The 22,347-nt window shown below is 40.8% G+C and overlaps 2 protein-coding genes across 2 annotated transcripts; one reads left to right on the plus strand and one right to left on the minus strand.

Moving 5' to 3' along the window:
* Positions 1-5,737: 5,737 nt before the first annotated feature.
* Positions 5,738-7,264, minus strand: LOC147618542 (sesquiterpene synthase Agr3-like). Its single transcript, XM_086775181.1, has one exon. The coding sequence runs from the start codon at positions 6,998-7,000 to the stop codon at positions 5,780-5,782; it is 1,221 nt and encodes a 406-aa protein (XP_086631307.1). The 5' UTR covers positions 7,001-7,264; the 3' UTR covers positions 5,738-5,779.
* Positions 7,265-19,523: 12,259 nt separating this feature from the next.
* Positions 19,524-20,726, plus strand: LOC147618543 (sesquiterpene synthase Agr3-like). Its single transcript, XM_086775263.1, has one exon. The coding sequence runs from the start codon at positions 19,524-19,526 to the stop codon at positions 20,724-20,726; it is 1,203 nt and encodes a 400-aa protein (XP_086631389.1).
* Positions 20,727-22,347: the final 1,621 nt, after the last annotated feature.

Genomic DNA, 22,347 nt, shown 5'->3' on the forward strand with positions numbered 1-22,347 from the left:
GTGTTGAGATATCGAGCTCACCTAGTGTTGCGGACATTGATGACCCACATAGGTAAGAGCTTCCACACTTATGCCACTGATATGGTTGGTGAGATTATGGTTAATATACTGCGAGTGGATGGCAAGCTATGTGATAGCCACTTTGGAGTACTATAGTTATGACATAGTTATAGTGCCAACTCATATAGTTAGGTTGACTCTATGGCATGAGCATTATATATTATAGTAGGAGAGTACTTTCCCTTTATACTATTTATCTCTTTTATGTTAATGGTTGTAGAGAAGAGAAGAAGATAGAAGAAAATTCAGCCATCCATCTCTCTTGTGTCTTGCTCTTTGTAGTGTGTATGTGTGTTTACTTGTAAAGAACCCAAGATCTCCCTCCCCCCTACATTCTCTTTACACACTATGGATTGACCTTGTATGTTTTAGTAGGAGAGTACTTTCCCTTATAGTATATGCTCTTATCTTTATGATATACTATATTGATAGAAGAAAATTTTCTTTCCCTAGTTGCTTGACATAGAAGAGTTGGTCGACTAGGTTCCACTAGGTTTCTTGATGGGAATACCCGATTGTGAATGTAATCTTCAAGGTGTTAAAATCAGCCTTATTTTCTAGTTTGAGTGATCAGAACCACTATCCCACCTTCCCTTCCATGGTGAGGTTGAAGACAATCACTATTACTAGGTCATCAAGTCAACCACATGTATCACACATTTGATCAAACACTTCCAAGTGTGCAATGGGATCTCCTGTCACATTGAACTTTTACATTTTGCAATTTGCATCAGTTTGATCATATTTTGTTATCTAGGTTTTGGCACCACCGTTAGCTGGTGGTGGAGTTGTTATGAGTCCTATTGCTACCCCTTCCCTATTTGTGTTGCTATCCACAAAATATCTTTCATGGTTAGTGTAGTTGATGGTGGTGTAGGTGTACGTTGAGGTAATGGTTACAAGGGATAGTATGGGTATGCGGCTTGTAGGTCGATGTGACAATCTAGCATATTGGATATTGCACTTTCCCCCTTGAGGTACGTTGCTATACTATAGAAGGTAGCTATGTAAGGTTGGAGCATACTATGGGGTGTGGAAGTGTCCCAATGCCCGACCTATTTTGGATCCTCTTGGTCCTTGATGTAAGGTTCCTATTATAGTGTAATTAGCTTGGGTTGTCTCTTTGACCATAGTAGCCTCCTGGGTTGTTACTATAGGCCTCCGCGGTGGCAAAATTAATATGAAATCCCCTATACTACTTGTACCAAAGTATAATGCTACAAAGCCCAAAGATGTGGTAGGCCTCCAGGCGGTTCCAAACAATCCAAGGTTTGAATTTTAAGAGCTAGCTAAGCCAAAGGCTACCAATGTAACTGCTATCATTACAGCCCCACTAGTTATGATTCTAGAAAGGAGGATTAATCCCTTTCCTATACGGTTAGCCCTTGGATCTCCTAAACTAGGCTGGTTAGGGTCTATATAAAAAATAGATGGCTCCATGGTTGGTCTTTCTAGCTTGCAGTCTCTTACTTGTTAGGTGGTTTGGTGATTCTCTAAATACCACTTGCTAGTTGGACCTCTCGTGATAATGTCTACAAAACTCCTTTGAGTGTTTGTATAGGAGTTAGGTACTTTGACTTCTTGGTCCAATGAGGCCCTATACAGATATGCGGGATCCCAATAATAGGCCTCACTCAAGTAGTGTCTTTGTTATCTTGTCACACCACTAGGATTGCTTGGCTCCTATGAGGTCCCACAGACTATGAAGCATGCAATGATTCCTCTTGAGATGGTTCTCTCCATTCTGTATCATTTGAGGCACTCTCTAGTAGTGGGGAATCGAGTTTGAAAATTCTTCCTGATCTGATTAGCTTAGAGCATACCTAGCTTAGATAATATGTCGCACGAGGTGGACCTTGAGATTATGGATTCTACTAGACTTGTGAACATGTGTTCACAAGATGAGTGTGTGTGTTCCCACTTGGGTATGTGCATGGCGAGGTCCTTATTTGACTTGTGAACGTGTGTTCGTGATGTGCAAACATGCATGGCCAGATGGGATAGGAACCTGTGTGGCCAAGTTTGTGTTTAACTTGTGAAAACATGTTTATAAGTTAAGAAACATGCGTGGATTTCTTTTTCTATGAGTATGTACATATGTCATTCTATTGTCAGCTCTACCAAGTGCAATGGTGGGATTTTGGGCCTCTCCGTTTTATCATTATGGCCATTTATGAAAGGAATATTTTCTAACCTTTCCCTAATGAGGACATATTTTAGATTTCCCTTGTTAAACATAGGAACATGCATTCTTACTTGGCAAATGTGTGTTCGCATGCTTTGGTAAGCATGAGCATACATGCACTTTGAAGCATTATATGCAAGCAAACTAGAGAGAAAATTTCACAGTTTTGGCCAAAAAGTCTAGGTTTAGCCCCTCTAATCCTTGCATAATGATTTATTTTTAAATTTTTGATTTGAGAAAATGATTAATATACTATTAATCTACCTAATAACATGCTTAATGCACCCTAATGGTGTTTCTACAAGATCTAATAGTGAGATCAATGCCTACGATGAATCAAAACTCAAAAACTTAGCAATAAATGCAAAAAGGAAGAGCTTCAATCAAAGGAAATCTATATTACATTGGTGTTGTAGACATTCATCGAAAGTTTATAGAAAATTGGGGAGAGAAGTTAAAAAAGTCATCTATTGTAGAGCAACCCCAATTGATATAGCTCAGGTGCAAGTCTCTAGCCAACACAAACTTAGTTATTTAGCTCAAAGGAACCAAAACCTTGTGTTAGCCCAAAAGGAATGAGAGGGTGAGGTTAAGGCTATCAAGGTAACTGAGGAAGAGAAAGAACAAGAACCTAACTTACGCTCAATACCATAGCATTATAAATCATACACCATAGGGATCGTAAGTTAGGGTTTGAAAATGCAAAACGAGGACCTACGGCAAGTGAGGAGAGCAAAGTATATGATTGACCTGCCCAAGTGAAGGAGGTAGACTTGGCAAAATCTCATGAAGATTCTAAGCCAACTTACATTGCTAAAGACCTCACCAAGGAAGAGGAGGTTGAGCTTGTTGCTCTCCTCAATGAGTATAGGGATTGCTTTTCATGGACATACCATAACATGAGGGGAGTTCCTACATAGGTGGTACACACCATCCCCATGGTACCTAAATGCAAAACTTGTCCCACGACCCTATCGAATGAGTCCCAAATATGCAAGCATTGTTAAGAAAGAGATTGATAAACTTGTCACTCAGAGTGTGTGTCGATCTCAAGAAAGTGAATGTTGCCATGCACAGGGATCACTACCCTTTGCTATATTCAGAACATATGCTTGAATGCATTGTGGGTAAGGAGGCTTATAGCTTTTTGAATGGATACTTAGGTTACAATAAAATTTAGATTACACCTAAGGACCAAGCTAAAACAACATTTACACTGAGCATGGTGTGTATGCATACAAAGTGATGCCATTCGATCTAACCAACACATCAGCCACATTTCAAAGACTTATGGATACTACTTGTATAAGGACTTCTTAAGAAAGTTTCTTGAAGTTTTCTTGGATGATTTTTGCATTTATTCATCTTGGAAAGAGCACCTTTTGTGCCTAAAAAGGGTGTTTAAAATGTGTCGATTTTATCGCATATCCTTAAACCCTTACAAATGCCAATTTTGGATATATAGTGTCCAAAAATGGGATTTCCACTGGTGAGAGAAAAATCAAGGTCATCTTGGAATTAACCCCACTAACAAACTATAATGGAGTCCAGAGACTCATTGGTCATGTTATCGGTTTATTCTTTCCTATGCAGAGATAGCTTGTCCTTTGTACAAGCTATTGATTGTATTTGTATGGACTAAGGAGTGTCAACAAGCTTATGACATGTTGAAGTAAGCCTTGGCAAGTGCTCCAATATTGCGAGTACCTAACTGGGATGTCATCTTGCATGTGCACATTGATGCCTCCAATTTTGCAATTGGATGTGTCCCAGCACAGCTAGGGAAACACAAATTGAACTATCCTAGTAGTTTTGCAAGTTGGCAACTAGACAAGGCTGAAACCAATTACACGACCCACTGAGTGAGCAATGGTTTATCCTATAAAGAAATTTTGGCATTACCTCCTTGCTAACAAATTTATTTTCTATATAGATCATCAAGCCTTATATCTAGTGAACAAGCCATGCTCCATGGGAGGATCACAAGGTAGTTATTAATTCTTCTTGAGTTTGATTTTACAGTAGTTGTGAGGTTGGGCAAGAAACATGTCATGGTAGATCATCTATCCTGTGCATACCTAATGGTGAAACACCAATCAGAGTTGATGACGAGTTACCGGATGCTGTTCTATTCAAGGTCAAGGCTATTCTAGAGTGGAACAAGAAAATCGTTAACATCTTAGCTTCTGATGGTTTTCTAGAAAGAAAGAAATTGAGGAAAGATTTAGCAAGGAAGTCACTAAAAGAGAGTGAGCCTTACCAACTTATTTCTGGAACTTGTCATAGAAGAGGTAAGGATGAAATTCTTAGACGCTGCCTACGGGGGAGAAGGAATACCTCATGATCATGGAACAAGCGCACCAAGGGGTGCGATAGAAATCATAGCCAAGAAAATACTCCACTCGGGGTGGTATTAGTGGCCTACACTTTTCAAGGAATATGATTTATTTGTAAAAGGGTCTGATGGAGTGCCAATGTTGTACCAAGCCACAAAGGAAGGACATGATGTCACTGCATTTGCAGAGTGGACCAACCTTTTAAAAAATTGGACTTAGATTTCATTGGTCCCATTAGTCCTGCGCTGCCCGTGGCACTCACACAAGAACGCTTCATCATTGTTGCCCCACAAATTATGTTACCAAATGGGCCAAACCAAGAGGCTGAAGAAAAGCAGATGCCATGGCAACTAAACATCTCACTAGCACATTCATGATTTTCACACCGCAAGTTAATGCCATATTATCCACATGTAAATGGCCAAGTAGAGAGCACTAATAAGGTTCTTATTTCTATACTAACAAAGACTATTGAGGCTCAACTCAATGAGTGAGAGTTTAAGCTATGGGCCTATTGCACATCATATAAAGTTGTAATTGGTTGCACAACCTTTAGGATGGTTTATGGGCCTACTGCACATCATATAAAGTTGTAATTGATTGCACAACATTTAGGATGGTGTATGGACTTGAGGTAGTCATGCCTTGAAAGTTCATGATTCCAAGCTTAAGAGTGAAATCTTTAAAAACAAGACAAAAACTGAGTACACCACCACGGGAGCATATATAAGAACATGGCATCTCCTTGAAATCTAGTCTATAAATGAGACAAAACGAGTATAGGAGGGGGCCATATATAAGACTATACCATCTCCATTACACACGTCGATGATCACATTCTCACGAGAGGCATAGAGAGTAACATAAAAACTTGCACTTATCTTCAAACCTTTTACCCTTGAAGTATACATCAACCTCAAAAACCTTAAAAAACTCATAATGCAAAGGGACGAAGACTCCTCGTTAACGACCCCGTTAAGCATGCTGCACTATGTAATTAGCGACCCTCCTTCCTCGTTATGCAAAGTATCCCAACGCACACCACATCAAACTCAAAAACCTTTCGAAACTCGTCTCGCACGCCCAAGAAGGCATTCAAAGAGATGCGATAGATTTTATTATTTTTTTTAACATTCACTCGGAACCATAACCTTATTCAATGGTAATCATAATGTTGTGCTATAGTGCTTCGAGATAATTAGGTCGTTGGCTTGACGATGACGCCTTCGTGGGTGCAAGACTCGCGGTAGCGGGCTGTCTCGAGGAACCAGGCGAGGCAGCCTGACATGCAAGAGGAGAGGACGGCCAGGTAGGTGCGCACGCACGGCTGTTGGAGGGCAGGGGCACAGCTGTTCCGAATGGCAACGATGAGAGAGACACAGCAAGCGTCCAGGCTTTCCGTCATTCGGGCGACACGATTGATGGCATCTTGGAATGTGGGGCAAGATGAGTCCTCGGTGCTGTACACGATGGAGGGTAGGTTGAAGTAATCGCCCACAGCGTTCTCAACGCGGCAGGAGATGAGGTCATTGCATAAGCAGATGTAGTCCATGGCAGTGTTGCGGAGCTGCTCAATGAGGGGGTTGGCATACGTGTCCTCGTCCAATTCGATGCCGGCCGCATACTCCACGAGGGCGAATGCAGGGAGAAGGAAAGAGGCTTGGCGGCGGATATCCATGTAGGCCTCCACGTCCGGCAGCCGATGTGCGCTGCGGAAGACCGTCTGCACCTTGACGGCATCAAAGTAGTCGGCCATGGTGGCAGTAAATCGGGCGCGGAGTCCAGTCGGCATGTCCTTGCACGCCTCCTCCCACACCTCGGCGAGTGCCTCCATCCCCCCTCTACTCTTTCTCGTGGCCTTGGATGCAGAAGGGGAGTGATCAAACTGATGGGGGCGGTCTTGGTGATCAGTGTAACCGTTGCGGAGGATCTCCATGACAAGGTCAGCGTGCTGCGCGCTGGCGGCGTAGTCGGAGCCGAGGGCATCGGGGTGGTCGTCATCATCGTCGGCGATGATGAGCCAAGATATAATCTTGGTGACGTGGATGAGGCGTGTCAGCATGCCGTTGGGTACGTTTCGGCAGAGCAAGCGGGGCAGCAGGCAGTCGACGAGGAACTGGCGGGCGGCGGCGGACGGAGGCTGCGCCACACCTAGGATCCACCCCTCGCAGTGCTGCCTCACGACCTCGTATTCCGGATGCAACAGTGAGGGGAACGAGCAGCGCAGCGGGGGCACTCGGAAGCTGAGGTCTTCACCAGAAGGCAAGCGGAAGCTGCTTGGTGAGCTGCTGATGACAGACGCGGCAGCAGGAGACACAGCAGAACAGGTTGGTGGGCTGATGGTGACAGCCGCGGCTGCAGCAGCAGGGAACACAGCAGAATCGGACAGCTTGACCCCTGCAGCAGCTTCAGCCTCCATCTCTCTCTCTCACACACACACACACACACGCGCACGCGTACACACTCTCTTCTCGCTCACACGTACGTGTATCTCTCTCACAAGTACGCTCTCTTAAACATGCATATTCTCTCTCTCTCTCTCTCTCTCTCTCTCTCAAAGATCTCTACTGTGTGACCTGAATATGCTCCTCCTCCTCCTCCTCATTTATAGGCGAGAAACCACTAACTAGCAGATTCCACATAAGTGACTTCGCCGACCCCAAGGGACAAGGGATACTACAAGGGCCGTGAGGGTAGATTTTTGACGGACGGGTGGGCCATTGTGGTCTTACTCCACCTTTATTGAGCTACGACTTTCTCACCAAGCAAAACTCCTTTAGGAGAGTGCAAATCGATAATGTTTCATTAGATTTGATAGAGTAATAGTTATCATGATATGCTCATCAATGATTTACATTTATAGTAGGAAGGGTTTGTTAATTCATAAACATTTTCTCAAGTTGTTTAAGCCCCAACACATGTATGAAAATGTAGTATATATTCTCACATGTGCTTTTCTAGTAGTCTCCCTTTTTCGAAAGTTTGGACACGCGTGAATGGGTCGAATCTTTATATGCACATCGATTGGGTCTCCTTGGAAAATGTAGTTTTTGTTCTTGCATGCAAATCATTGTGCTTTTCCAACAATCTCTCTTTTTTGAAAATTATGACAGGTACTCATGTGTCGAGTCTTTATGTGCACATGGGTTGGGCCTTCGAATATTCTCATGTTGTTTAACCCCCAACGCATGTATAAAAATGCAGTAGTATATATATCATGGGCTATAAATATTCTGAAAGCCTATGGTTAAAATCATGGGCCTCTTGACTATTCTAAAAGACTAAGCTTAAAATTATCGTCCTCTTAAATCTTGAATATGATCATACATCTAGTGAATTTTAGAATATGGTTAGTATAATATTTAAAATCTTGAACTAAATCATTTAAAAGCGATTAAACAAACAGAAATATTTTTTTAAGTGTTAAACTTTTAAAATTTCATATGATAGATGGATCTGTTGGCTCGATGTTCTAATGAGTTTCGACTGTAACCATATTCTGACCAATATTAAGGAAGTTATGGCTAACATAGGAGGCTTCTGATTTGCATCTATGCACTAGCACACACTAGAAGGGGATTTCTGAGCCCCAGTATGCCTCTTTCTAAATCTCGTTCCTCTGGGTTCTACCACATGGTTCCCAGAGAGTATAAATCTCGTTCTTTGTCTGACATTCCCTGTCTAAGGATGGCTGGCCCGAATCTCAAAATCTCATGTCGAGTCTCATCAAACACATGCATATCAATCATTCATTCTAAAATAAAGCAAACACAAGTCATACATATCATCTTACGCTCATCTCTAGTCCATAATCTTTCAAGGCATGCATATTCAAATCAATCAAAATCAACTTTAAGTATAAAACAAGCTTTTAAGTCAAACAGTCCCCTTAACTTCTCTTAGTCTTTTTAGTCACATGGAAATCTTTGTTTTTTACATAATCAATTATCATGTTCTAACTAGCAAGATCATCTCTAGTCATTATAGCTATGTATAAACTATGCTTATGCGTTAGTCCATCCGGTCTATATAGATAACATAGTCAATCTTGATAGCAATTTCTAAGGTAAAGCCTGACAACTGGTCTCTTTAGGAGAGTAATATCTTCTAATGAATTTGGAATTAGAGAAAAGTCAAAACTATAAAGTTTTAGGACTTCTAATATATATAGATAAGATAGTCAATCTTGATAACAAATTCTAAGGTAAAGCCTGACAACTCGTCTCTTTAGGAGCGTAATATCTTCCAATGAATTTGGAATTAGAGAAAAGTCAAAACTACAAAGTTTTAGGACTTCTCATGCTGTATAAAATATATCTCATTGATGGTTCTCTAAAAATGAGTTCTAAAGTCTCTTTGCGAGCATTCAAAATGGCCAAAATTGTGTTTTCAGCATAGAACTATCAAAAACAGCCAAGTGTCCCGATTTACACTCGAATAACTCAAAAATAAAATGGATTTGGCTTTCTAGAGTCTCATACACTCTTGTAGAGTTTCTTGTCCTCTAAAACTTTTGTGTTTACCTTAAGATCTGATTCTAAACACACGAAAAGATATACGCTTCGTAAAATAGCCCCTAATGAAGGTTATACCTAAATTTTAGTCACATAAACTAGTCAAAACTTTACTAAATGAAATTTCACCATATCTTCTGCATCTTGAAAGAGTTCCTCAAGTTATTCTAGAACAAACAATTGTTCAGCTAATTCATTACCCTCAAGCTTCTTCGTTATAGCCACTCTTAAGCTTGGAATCATGAACTTTCAAGGCATGACTACCTCAAGTCCATACACCATCCTAAATGTTGTGCAATCAATTACAACTTTATATGACGTGCAGTAGGCCCATAAACCATCCTAAAGGTTGTGCAACCAATTACAACTTTATATGATGTGCAATAGGCCCATAGCTTAAACTCTCACTCATTGAGTTGAGCCTCAATAGTCTTTGTTAGTATAGAAATAAGAACCTTATTAGTGCTCTCTACTTGGCCATTTACATGTGGATAATATGGCATTAACTTGCGGTGTGAAAATCATGAATGTGCTAGTGAGATGTTTAATAATGTCATTGATGAAATGTTTACCTTAATCACTCACTAGCTCAAATGTACAAAGCATGTTATGATATTCTCATAAAGAAACTTAGTAGTTGCCATGGCATTTGCTTTTCTTCAGCCTCTTGGTTTGGCCCATTTGGTAACATAATTTGTGGGGCAACAATGATGAAGCATTCTTGTGTGAGTGCCATGGGCAGCGCAGGACTAATGGGACCAATGAAATCTAAGCCCAATTTTTAAAAGGTTGGTCCACTCTGACAAATGCAGTGACATCATGTCCTTCCTTTGTGGCTTGGTACAACATTGGCACTCCATCAGACCCTTTTACAAATAAATCATATTCCTTGAAAAGTGTAGGCCACTAATACCACCGAGTGGAGTATTTTCTTGGCTATGATTTCTATCGCACCCCTTGGTGTGCTTGTTCCATGATCATGAGGTATTCCTTCTTCCCCGTAGGCAGCGTCTAAGAATTTCATCCTTACCTCTTCTATGACAAGTTCCAGAAATAAGTTGGTAAGGCTCACTCTCTTTTAGTGACTTCCTTGCTAAATCTTTCCTCAATTTCTTTCCTTCTAGAAAACCATCAGCTAAGATGTTAACGATTTTCTTGTTCCACTCTAGAATAGCCTTGACCTTGAATAGAACAGCATCCGGTAACTCGTCATCAACTCTGATTGGTGTTTCACCATTAGGTATGCACAGGATAGATGATCTACCATGACATGTTTCTTGCCCAACCTCACAACTACTGTAAAATCAAACTCAAGAAGAATTAATAACTACCTTGTGATCCTCCCATGGAGCAAGGCTAGTTCACTAGATATAAGGCTTGATGATCTATATAGAAAATAAATTTGTTAACAAGGAGGTAATGCCAAAATTTCTTTATAGGATAAACCATGACTCGCTCAGTGGTCGTGTAATTGGTTTCAGCCTTGTCTAGTTGCCAACTTGCAAAACTACTAGGATAGTTCAATTTGTGTTTCCCTAGCTGTGCTGGGACACATCCAATTGCAAAATTGGAGGCATCAATGTGCACATGCAAGATGACATCCCATTTAGGTGCTCGCAATATTGGAGCACTTGCCAAGGCTTACTTCAACATGTCATAAGCTTGTTGACACTCCTTCGTCCATACAAATACAATCAATAGCTTGTACAAAGGACAAGCTATCTCTGCATAGGAAAGAATAAACCGATAACATGACCAATGAGTCTCTGGACTCCATTATAGTTTGTTAGTGGGGTTAATTCCAAGATGACCTTGATTTTTCTCTCACCAGTGGAAATCCCATTTTTGGACACTATATACCCGAAATTGGCATTTGTAAGGGTTTAAGGATATGCGATAAAATTGACACATTTTAAACACCCTTTTTAGGCACAAAAGGTGCTCTTTCCAAGATGAATAAATGCAAAAATCATCCAAGAAAACTTCAAGAAACTTTCTTAAGAAGTCCTTATACAAGTAGTATTCATAAGTCTTTGAAATGTGGCTGATGTGTTGGTTAGATCGAATGGCATCACTTTGTATGCATACACACCATGCTCAGTGTAAATGTTGTTTTAGCTTGGTCCTTAGGTGTAATCTAAATTTTATTGTAACCTAAGTATCCATTCAAAAAGCTATAAGCCTCCTTACCCACAATGCATTCAAGCATATGTTCTGAATATAGCAAAGGGTAGTGATCCCTGTGCATGGCAACATTCACTTTCTTGAGATCGACACACACTCTGAGTGAGACCCATTATAAGTGTTCAATCTCATAGATGAACCCACACTCAATGAGTTTATCAATCTCTTTCTTAACAATGCTTGCATATTTGGGACTCATTCGATAGGGTCGTGGGTCATGGGACAAGTTTCGCATTTAGGTACCATGGGGATGGTGTGTACCACCTATGTAGGAACTCCCCTCATATTATGGTATGTCCATGAAAAGCAATCCCTATACTCATTGAGGAGAGCAACAAGCTTAACCTCCTCTTCCTTGGTGAGGTCTTTAGCAATGTAAGTTGGCTTAGAATCTTCATGAGATTTTGCCAAGTCTACCTCCTTCACTTGGGCAGGTCAATCATAGACTTTGCTCTTCTCACTTGCCGTAGGTCCTCGTTTTGCATTTTCAAACCCTAACTTACGATCCCTATGGTGTAAGGTTGGAGCATACTATAGGGTGTGGAAGTGTCCCAATGCCCGACCTATTTTGGATCCTCTTGGTTGTTGATGTAAGGTTCCTATTATAGTGTAACTAGCTTGGGTTGTCTCTTTGACCATAGTAGCCTCCTGGGTTGTTACTATAGGCCTCCCCGGTGGCAAAATTAATATGAAATCCCCTATACTACTTGTACCAAAATATAATGCTACAAAGCCCAAAGATGTGTTAGGCCTCCAGGCAGTTCCAAACAATCCAAGGTTTGAATTTTAAGAGCTAGCTGAGCCAAAGGCTACCAATGTAACTGCTATCATTACAGCCCCACTAGTTATGGTTCTAGGAAGGAGGATTAATCCCTTTCCTATACGGTTAGCCCTTGGATCTCCTAAACTAGGCTCGTTAGGGTCTATATAAAAAATGTATGGCTCCATGGTTGGTCTTTCTAGCTGGCAGTCTCTTACTTGTTAGGTGGTTTGGTGATTCTCTAAATACTACTTGCTAGTTAGACCTCCCGTGATAATGTCTACAAAACTCCTTTGAGTGTTTGTATAGGAGTTAGGTACTTTGACTTCTTGGTCCAATGAGGCCCTATACAGATATGTGGGATCCCAATAATAGGCCTCACTCAAGTAGTGTCTTTGTTATCTTGTCACACCACTAGGGTTGCTTGGCTCCTATGAGGTCCCACAGACTATGAAGCGTGCAATGATTCCTCTTGAGATGGTTCTCTCCATTCTGTATCATTTGAGGCACTCTCTAGTAGTGGGGAATCGAGTTTGAAAATTCTTCCTGATCTGATTAGCTTAGAGCATACCTACCTTAGATAATATGTCGCACGAGGTGGACCTTGAGATTATGGATTCTACTAGACTTGTGAACATGTGTTCACAAGATGAGTGTGTGTGTTCCCACTTGGGTATGTGCATGGCGAGGTCCTTATTTGACTTGTGAACGTGTGTTCGTGATGTGCAAACATGCATGGCCAGATGGGATAGGAACATGTGTGGCCAAGTTTGTGTTTAACTTGTGAAAACATGTTTATAAGTTAAGAAACATGCGTGGATTTCTTTTTCTATGAGTATGTATATATGTCATTCTATTGTCAGCTCTACCAAGTGCAATGGTGGGATTTTGGGCCTCATTATGGCCATTTATGAAAGGAATATTTTCTAACCTTTCCTTAATGAGGACATTTTTTAGATTTCCCTTGTTAAACATAGGAACATACATTCTTACTTGGCAAATGTGTGTTCGCATGCTTTGGTAAGCACGAGCGTACATGCACTATGAAGCATTATATGCAAGCAAACTAGAGAGAAAATTTCACAGTTTTGGCCAAAAATCTAGGTTTAGCCCCTCTAATCCTTGCATAACGATTTATTTTTAAATTTTTGATTTGAGAAAATGATTAATATACTATTAATCTACCTAATAACATGCTTAATGCACCCTAATGGTGTTTCTACAAGATCTAATAGTGAGATCAATGCCTACGATGAATCAAAACTCAAAAACTTAGCAATAAATGCAAAAAGGAAGAGCTTCAATCAAAGGAAATCTATAGTACATTGGTGTTGTAGACATTCATCGAAAGTTTATAGAAAATTGGGGAGAAGAGTTACAAAAAGTCATTTATTGTAGAGCAACCCCAATTGATATAGCTCAGGTGGAAGTCTCTAGCCAACACAAACTTAGTTATTCAGCTCGAAGGAACCAAAACCTTGTGTTAGCCCAAAAGGAATGAGAGGCTGAGGTTAAGGCTATCAAGGGAACAGAGGAAGAGAAAGAACAAGAACCTAACTTACGCTCAATACCATAGCATTATAAATCATACACCATAGGGATCGTAAGTTAGGGTTTGAAAATGCAAAACGAGGACCTACGGCAAGTGAGGAGAGAAAAGTCTATGATTGACCTGCCCAAGTGAAGGAGGTAGACTTGGCAAAATCTCATGAAGATTCTAAGCCAACTTACATTGCTAAAGACCTCACCAAGGGAGGAGGTTGAGCTTGTTGCTCTCCTCAATGAGTATAGGGATTGCTTTTCATGGACATACCATAATATGAGGGGAGTTCCTACATAGGTGGTACACACCATCCCCATGGTACCTAAATGCAAAACTTGTCCCACGACCCTATCGAATGAGTCCCAAATATGCAAGCATTGTTAAGAAAGAGATTGATAAACTCATTGAGTGTGGGTTCATCTATGAGATTGAACACTTATAATGGGTCTCACTCAGAGTGTGTGTCGATCTCAAGAAAGTGAATGTTGCCATGCACAGGGATCACTACCCTTTGCTATATTCAGAACATATGCTTGAATGCATTGTGGGTAAGGAAGCTTATAGCCTTTTGAATGGATACTTAGGTTATAATAAAATTTAGATTACACCTAAGGACCAAGCTAAAACAACATTTACACTGAGCATGGTGTGTATGCATACAAAGTGATGCCATTCGATCTAACCAACACATCAGCCACATTTCAAAGACTTATGAATACTACTTGTATAAGGACTTCTTAAGAAAGTTTCTTGAAGTTTTCTTGGATGATTTTTGCATTTATTCATCTTGGAAAGAGCACCTTTTGTGCCTAAAAAGGGTGTTTAAAATGTGTCGATTTTATCGCATATCCTTAAACCCTTACAAATGCCAATTTCGGGTATATAGTGTCCAAAAATGGGATTTCCACTGGTGAGAGAAAAATCAAGGTCATCTTGGAATCAACCCCACTAACAAACTATAATGGAGTCCAGAGACTCATTGGTCATGTTATCGGTTTATTCTTTCCTATGCAGAGATAGCTTGTCCTTTGTACAAGCTATTGATTGTATTTGTATGGACTAAGGAGTGTCAACAAGCTTATGACATGTTGAAGTAAGCCTTGGCAAGTGCTCCAATATTGCGAGCACCTAACTGGGATGTCATCTTGCATGTGCACATTGATGCCTTCAATTTTGTAATTGGATGTGTCCCAGCACAGCTAGGGGAACACAAATTGAACTATCCTATTAGTTTTGCAAGTTGGCAACTAGACAAGGCTGAAACCAATTACACGACCACTGAGCGAGCAATGGTTTATCCTATAAAGAAATTTTGGCATTACCTCCTTGGCTAACAAATTTATTTTCTATATAGATCATCAAGCCTTATATCTAGTGAACAAGCCATGCTCCATGGGAGGATCACAAGGTAGTTATTAATTCTTCTTGAGTTTGATTTTACAGTAGTTGTGAGGTTGGGCAAGAAACATGTCATGGTAGATCATCTATCCTGTGCATACCTAATGGTGAAACACCAATCAGAGTTGATGACGAGTTACCGGATGCTGTTCTATTCAAGGTCAAGGCTATTCTAGAGTGGAACAAGAAAATCGTTAACATCTTAGCTTCTGATGGTTTTCTAGAAGGAAAGAAATTGAGGAAAGATTTAGCAAGGAAGTCACTAAAAGAGAGTGAGCCTTACCAACTTATTTCTAGAACTTGTCATAGAAGAGGTAAGAAGTCAATATTAGGTAATTTGGGAAAAATCTCACATTTTGGGAATCAATTACTCCATATAGTTTTGGACATATCTTAAACATACTAACTCCAAATTTGTCGGAGATCATAGATTTAGATTCTACTCTTCAAGATCTTTCCGATGATATGTCACATGAGGGGGTTTTGACAAACTTTTGGACAAGTTCACCATGCTCCCATTTTTCAAATGGGAATGGGATTTTTCCCAAATTATCTAGTATGGTGTTTAAGGATGAAATTCTTAGACGCTGCCTACGGGGGAGAAGGAATACCTCATGATCATGGAACAAGCACACCAAGGGGTGCGATAGAAATCATAGCCAAGAAAATACTCCACTCGGGGTGGTATTAGCGGCCTATACTTTTCAAGGAATATGATTTATTTGTAAAAGGGTCTGATGGAGTGCCAATGTTGTACCAAGTCACAAAGGAAGGACATGATGTCACTGCATTTGTCAGAGTGGACCAACCTTTTAAAAAATTGGGCTTAGATTTCATTGGTCCCATTAGTCCTGCGCTGCCCATGGCACTCACACAAGAACGCTTCATCATTGTTGCCCCACAAATTATGTTACCAAATGGGCCAAACCAAGAGGTTGAAGAAAAGCAGATGCCATGGCAACTACTAAGTTTCTTTATGAGAATATCATAACATGCTTTGTACATTTGAGCTAGTGAGTGATTAAGGTAAACATTTCATCAATGACATTATTAAACATCTCACTAGCACATTCATGATTTTCACACCGCAAGTTAATGCCATATTATCCACATGTAAATGGCCAAGTAGAGAGCACTAATAAGGTTCTTATTTCTATACTAACAAAGACTATTGAGGCTCAACTCAATGAGTCAGAGTTTAAGCTATGGGCCTATTGCACATCATATAAAGTTGTAATTGGTTGCACAACCTTTAGGAAGGTTTATGGGCCTACTGCACATCATATAAAGTTGTAATGGATTGCACAACATTTAGGATGGTGTATGGACTTGAGGTAGTCAAGCCTTGAAAGTTCATGATTCCAAGCTTAAGAGTGGCTATAACGAAGAAGCTTGAGGATAATGAATTAGCTGAACAATTGTTTGTTCTAGAATAACTTGAGGAACTCTTTCAAGATGCAGAAGATATGGTGAAATTTCATCTAGTAAAGTTTTGACTAGTTTATGTGACTAAAATTTAGGTATAACCTTCATTAGGGGCTATTTTACGAAGCGTATATCTTTTTGTGTGTTTAGAATTGATCTTAAGGTAAACACAAAAGTTTTAGAGGACAAGAAACTCTACAAGAGTGTATGAGACTCTAGAAAGCCAAATCCATTTTATTTTTGAGTTATTCGAGTGTAAATCGGGACACTTGGCTGTTTTTGATAGTTCTATGCTGAAAACACAATTTTGGCCATTTTGAATGCTCTCAAAGAGACTTTAGAACTCATTTTTAGAGAACCATCACAACGAGATATATTTTATACAGCATTAGAAGTCCTAAAACTTTGTAGTTTTGACTTTTCTCTAATTCCAAATTTATTGGAAGATATTACGCTCCTAAAGAGACGAGTTGTCAGGCTTTACCTTAGAATTTGTTATCAAGATTGACTATCTTATCTATATATATTAGAAGTCCTAAAACTTTGTAGTTTTGACTTTTCTCTAATTCCAAATTCATTAGAAGATATTACTCTCCTAAAGAGACCAGTTGTCAGGCTTTACCTTAGAAATTGCTATCAAGATTGACTATGTTATCTATATAGACCGGATGGACTAACGCATAAGCATAGTTTATACATAGCTATAATGACTAGAGATGATCTTGCTAGTTAGAACATGATAATTGATTATGTAAAAAACAAAGATTTCCATGTGACTAAAAAGACTAAGAGAAGTTAAGGGGAATGTTTGACTTAAAAGCTTGTTTTATACTTAAAGTTGATTTTGATTGATTTGGATATGCATGCCTTGAAAGATTATGGACTAGAGATGAGCGTAAGATGATATGTATGACTTGTGTTTGCTTTATTTTAGAATGAATGATTGATATGCATGTGTTTGACGAGACTCGACATGAGATTTTGAGATTCGGGCCAGTCATCCTTAGACAGGGAATGTCAGACAAAGAACGAGATTTATACCCTCTGGGAACCATGTGGTAGAACCCAGAGAGGACGAGATTTAGAAAGAGGCATACTCAGGATAGCCGCGATATGGAGGTTGAGTGGACGGGCATTAAAGAAAGTCCTAGATTGGCTGGATTTCGGTCATTATGACTAACCATGTTGTCGAGCATGGTGATGATGACAAAATATTTGAGATAGACACATACATGTTGATTGATTGAGATGCTATGCTTTAATTAATAGAGATTTATAGTATGTGAATGTTTGTTTGAGATTACATGACTCTTTGCTTATGTGATAAGAATCTTGGATATGGTATGCATACTTATTTTGCTATTTGAGAGGGTTGACTTGATTGTATTGCTATGTAGAAATAGCACGATTAAGTGAGTTTTAATATTTTTTAGATTAAGTTATATGATTAAGATATAGTTAGAATATGGGTTCGTCACATGGCTACGGTGACCTTTTTTGGAGAAAATAAGGGGGCTCATAGAGCCTCCTTCTAGTCTATGCTATGATGGCCATCAAAAGGGGGCTTGCAGAGTCCTTGTTTGTGAAGACTAGAAGGGGGCTCGGTGAGCCCCCCCTTTTTTTCTCTCTAAAATTTATCCAACAAGTTAATCTATACTTTGTCATGTATGTGTATGTGGGTAGCAAAACCTTCAAACCACCACCATAACGCGGCCAACTAGAATGGGGGCTCTATGGGCATAGAGCCCCCATTCTAGTTGGCGCAAAATCAGATGGTGGCTTGGTGAGCCCCCCTTTTTTTTTTCTAAAAGGTTAAAAAAAAAGCCTTGAATGGGTAGATTCCCGACAAGTAAAAGAACCATTCTATCATGTATATATTTGTAGGTAGCATAGCCTTCATACCCACCATAGCCATAGCCATGGCTACTTAGGGGTAAAAAAAGGGAGGGGTTCAGAAATCCCCTTCTAGTGTGTGCTAGTGCATAGATGCAAATCAGAAGCCTCCTATGTTAGCCATAACTTCCTTAATATTGGTCAGAATATGGTTACAGTCGAAACTCATTAGAACATCGAGCCAACAGATCCATCTATCATATGAAATTTTAAAAGTTTAACACTTAAAAAAATATTTCTGTTTGTTTAATCGCTTTTAAATGATTTAGTTCAAGATTTTAAATATGATACTAACCATATTCTAAAATTCACTAGATGTATGATCATATTCAAGATTTAAGAGGACGATAATTTTAAGCTTAGTCTTTTAGAATAGTCAAGAGGCCCATGATTTTAACCATAGGCTTTCAGAATATTTATAGCCCATGATATATATACTACTGCATTTTTATACATGCGTTGGGGGTTAAACAACATGAGAATATTCGAAGGCCCAACCCATGTGCACATAAAGACTCGACACATGAGTACCTGTCATAATTTTCAAAAAAGAGAGATTGTTGGAAAAGCACAATGATTTGCATGCAAGAACAAAAACTACATTTTCCAAGGAGACCCAATCGATGTGCATATAAAGATTCGACCCATTCACGCGTGTCCAAACTTTCGAAAAAGGGAGACTACTAGAAAAGCACATGTGAGAATATATACTACATTTTCATACATGTGTTGGGGCTTAAACAACTTGAGAAAATGTTTATGAATTAACAAACCCTTCCTACTATAAATGTAAATCATTGATGAGCATATCATGATAACTATTACTCTATCAAATCTAATGAAACATTATCGATTTGCACTCTCCTAAAGGAGTTTTGCTTGGTGAGAAAGTCGTAGCTCAATAAAGGTGGAGTAAGACCACAATGGCCCACCCGTCCGTCAAAAATCTACCCTCACGGCCCTTGTAGTATCCCTTGTCCCTTGGGGTCGGCGAAGTCACTTATGTGGAATCTGCTAGTTAGTGGTTTCTCGCCTATAAATGAGGAGGAGGAGGAGGAGCATATTCAGGTCACACAGTAGAGATCTTTGAGAGAGAGAGAGAGAGAGAGAGAGAGAGAATATGCATGTTTAAGAGAGCGTACTTGTGAGAGAGATACACGTACGTGTGAGCGAGAAGAGAGTGTGTACGCGTGCGCGTGTGTGTGTGTGTGTGTGAGAGAGAGAGATGGAGGCTGAAGCTGCTGCAGGGGTCAAGCTGTCCGATTCTGCTGTGTTCCCTGCTGCTGCAGCCGCGGCTGTCACCATCAGCCCACCAACCTGTTCTGCTGTGTCTCCTGCTGCCGCGTCTGTCATCAGCAGCTCACCAAGCAGCTTCCGCTTGCCTTCTGGTGAAGACCTCAGCTTCCGAGTGCCCCCGCTGCGCTGCTCGTTCCCCTCACTGTTGCATCCGGAATACGAGGTCGTGAGGCAGCACTGCGAGGGGTGGATCCTAGGTGTGGCGCAGCCTCCGTCCGCCGCCGCCCGCCAGTTCCTCGTCGACTGCCTGCTGCCCCGCTTGCTCTGCCGAAACGTACCCAACGGCATGCTGACACGCCTCATCCACGTCACCAAGATTATATCTTGGCTCATCATCGCCGACGATGATGACGACCACCCCGATGCCCTCGGCTCCGACTACGCCGCCAGCGCGCAGCACGCTGACCTTGTCATGGAGATCCTCCGCAACGGTTACACTGATCACCAAGACCGCCCCCATCAGTTTGATCACTCCCCTTCTGCATCCAAGGCCACGAGAAAGAGTAGAGGGGGGATGGAGGCACTCGCCGAGGTGTGGGAGGAGGCGTGCAAGGACATGCCGACTGGACTCCGCGCCCGATTTACTGCCACCATGGCCGACTACTTTGATGCCGTCAAGGTGCAGACGGTCTTCCGCAGCGCACATCGGCTGCCGGACGTGGAGGCCTACATGGATATCCGCCGCCAAGCCTCTTTCCTTCTCCCTGCATTCGCCCTCGTGGAGTATGCGGCCGGCATCGAATTGGACGAGGACACGTATGCCAACCCCCTCATTGAGCAGCTCCGCAACACTGCCATGGACTACATCTGCTTATGCAATGACCTCATCTCCTGCCGCGTTGAGAACGCTGTGGGCGATTACTTCAACCTACCCTCCATCGTGTACAGCACCGAGGACTCATCTTGCCCCACATTCCAAGATGCCATCAATCGTGTCGCCCGAATGACGGAAAGCCTGGACGCTTGCTGTGTCTCTCTCATCGTTGCCATTCGGAACAGCTGTGCCCCTGCCCTCCAACAGCCGTGCGTGCGCACCTACCTGGCCGTCCTCTCCTCTTGCATGTCAGGCTGCCTCGCCTGGTTCCTCGAGACAGCCCGCTACCGCGGCGTCATCGTCAAGCCAACGACCTAATTATCTTGCAGCACTATAGCACAGCATGTACATCACATTATGATTACCATTGAATAAGGTTATGGTTCCGAGTGAATGTTAAAAAAAATAATAAAATCTATCGCATCTCTTTGAATCCCTTCTTGGGCGTGCGAGACGAGTTTCGAAAGGTTTTTGAGTTTGATGTGGTGTGCTCTCCATTGCGTTGGGATACTTTGCATAACGAGGAAGGAGGGTCGCTAATTACATGCTGAACGAGGAAGGAGGGTCGCTAATTACATGCTTAACGAGGAAGGAGGGTCGTTAACGAGGAGTCTTCGTCCCTTTGCATTATGAGTTTTATAAGGTTTTTGAGGTTGATGTATACTTCAAGGGTAAAAGGGTAAAAGATAAGAAAGTGCAAGTTTTTATGTTACTATCTATGCCTCTCGTGAGAATGTGATCATCGACGTGTGTAATGGAGATGGTATAGTCTTATATATGCCCCCCTCCTATACTCGTTTTGTCTCATTTATAGACTAGATTTCAAGGAGATGCCATGTTCTTATATATGCTCCCGTGGTGGTGTACTCAGTTTTTGTCTTGTTTTTAGAGATTTAAAGGAGATACCTTGCTTCAGCTTTGTTTCTAGGATTGTTCTTGCATTTATGTAATTAGACATACTCGATTGCCTGCACTCTAGGTTTTAAATGTGTCTATACACACGGTTATACACTTGGCCAAGTCTTCCATAAAGTAGCCGTATATATAACCGTGCATGTTGCATTAATCAATCCATTCTCCTTGGTTTTCCTTTTGTTGTTGGTACATGCGACACCATATATAACCGTGCATGTTGCATTAATCAATCCATTCTCCTTGGTTTTCCTTTTGTTGTTGGTGTACATGCGACACCATGTACACCTCATTGCTCCACAATATCGAGGCATGGTGGGATCCACTCGTGAGAACGATACTCTGAGATATAGACTAGAGAGTATTGTATCCATGCTTCCTTATGGCCTTGCCCTTTGCCTAACAAAATCCTAAATAGGTTCTTAATGATACACTCGATTAGGAAAGGATATCCAATGACCCATGAACAAACACCACATATTGCCACCTTATCCACTAAATGGACCAACATATATAATTGACTAGTGAGTATAGACCTTAGAAAGTTCTCGCCATTACTTGAGGTGCATTGTTAGTGGATGGATCAATCTCCTTTAAAACTTATGTACCTAAAATGAAAGCAGTGCAATTAGCACAACAAAGGACTTGAAGAGCACAATAACGCCTTCATGGATCAATGTCCTTTTAAAATTATGTACCTAAAATGAAAGCAGTGCAATGAGCGCAACAAAGGACTTGAAGCACAATAACGCCTTCATGCAACATTTTCATTTAACAAAAATGCAATCAATGCTTTAATCTTACTCGCATTTTATAGATTTATTTGCCTTGCAGACTTTCTCATACCCACAACCGCTCATGCATATGGAAGAATTAACTATATAGTATAAGGATGTTATGCAACATCTTATGCCAATTATGTGCCTTTAGACTATACAATTATGTATATCCCTTTTCGTGTGTTTTTGTGAAGGCTCAGCCCTTCTAATAAATGATAGGTGTATGAAAGGAAGAAATTTGGCCTTTC

The sequence above is a fragment of the Cibotium barometz genome, chromosome 35 (assembly GCF_041138505.1).
Source record: "Cibotium barometz isolate CiBa-2024 chromosome 35, ASM4113850v1, whole genome shotgun sequence".
NCBI classification, from domain to species: Eukaryota; Viridiplantae; Streptophyta; class Polypodiopsida; order Cyatheales; family Cibotiaceae; genus Cibotium; species Cibotium barometz.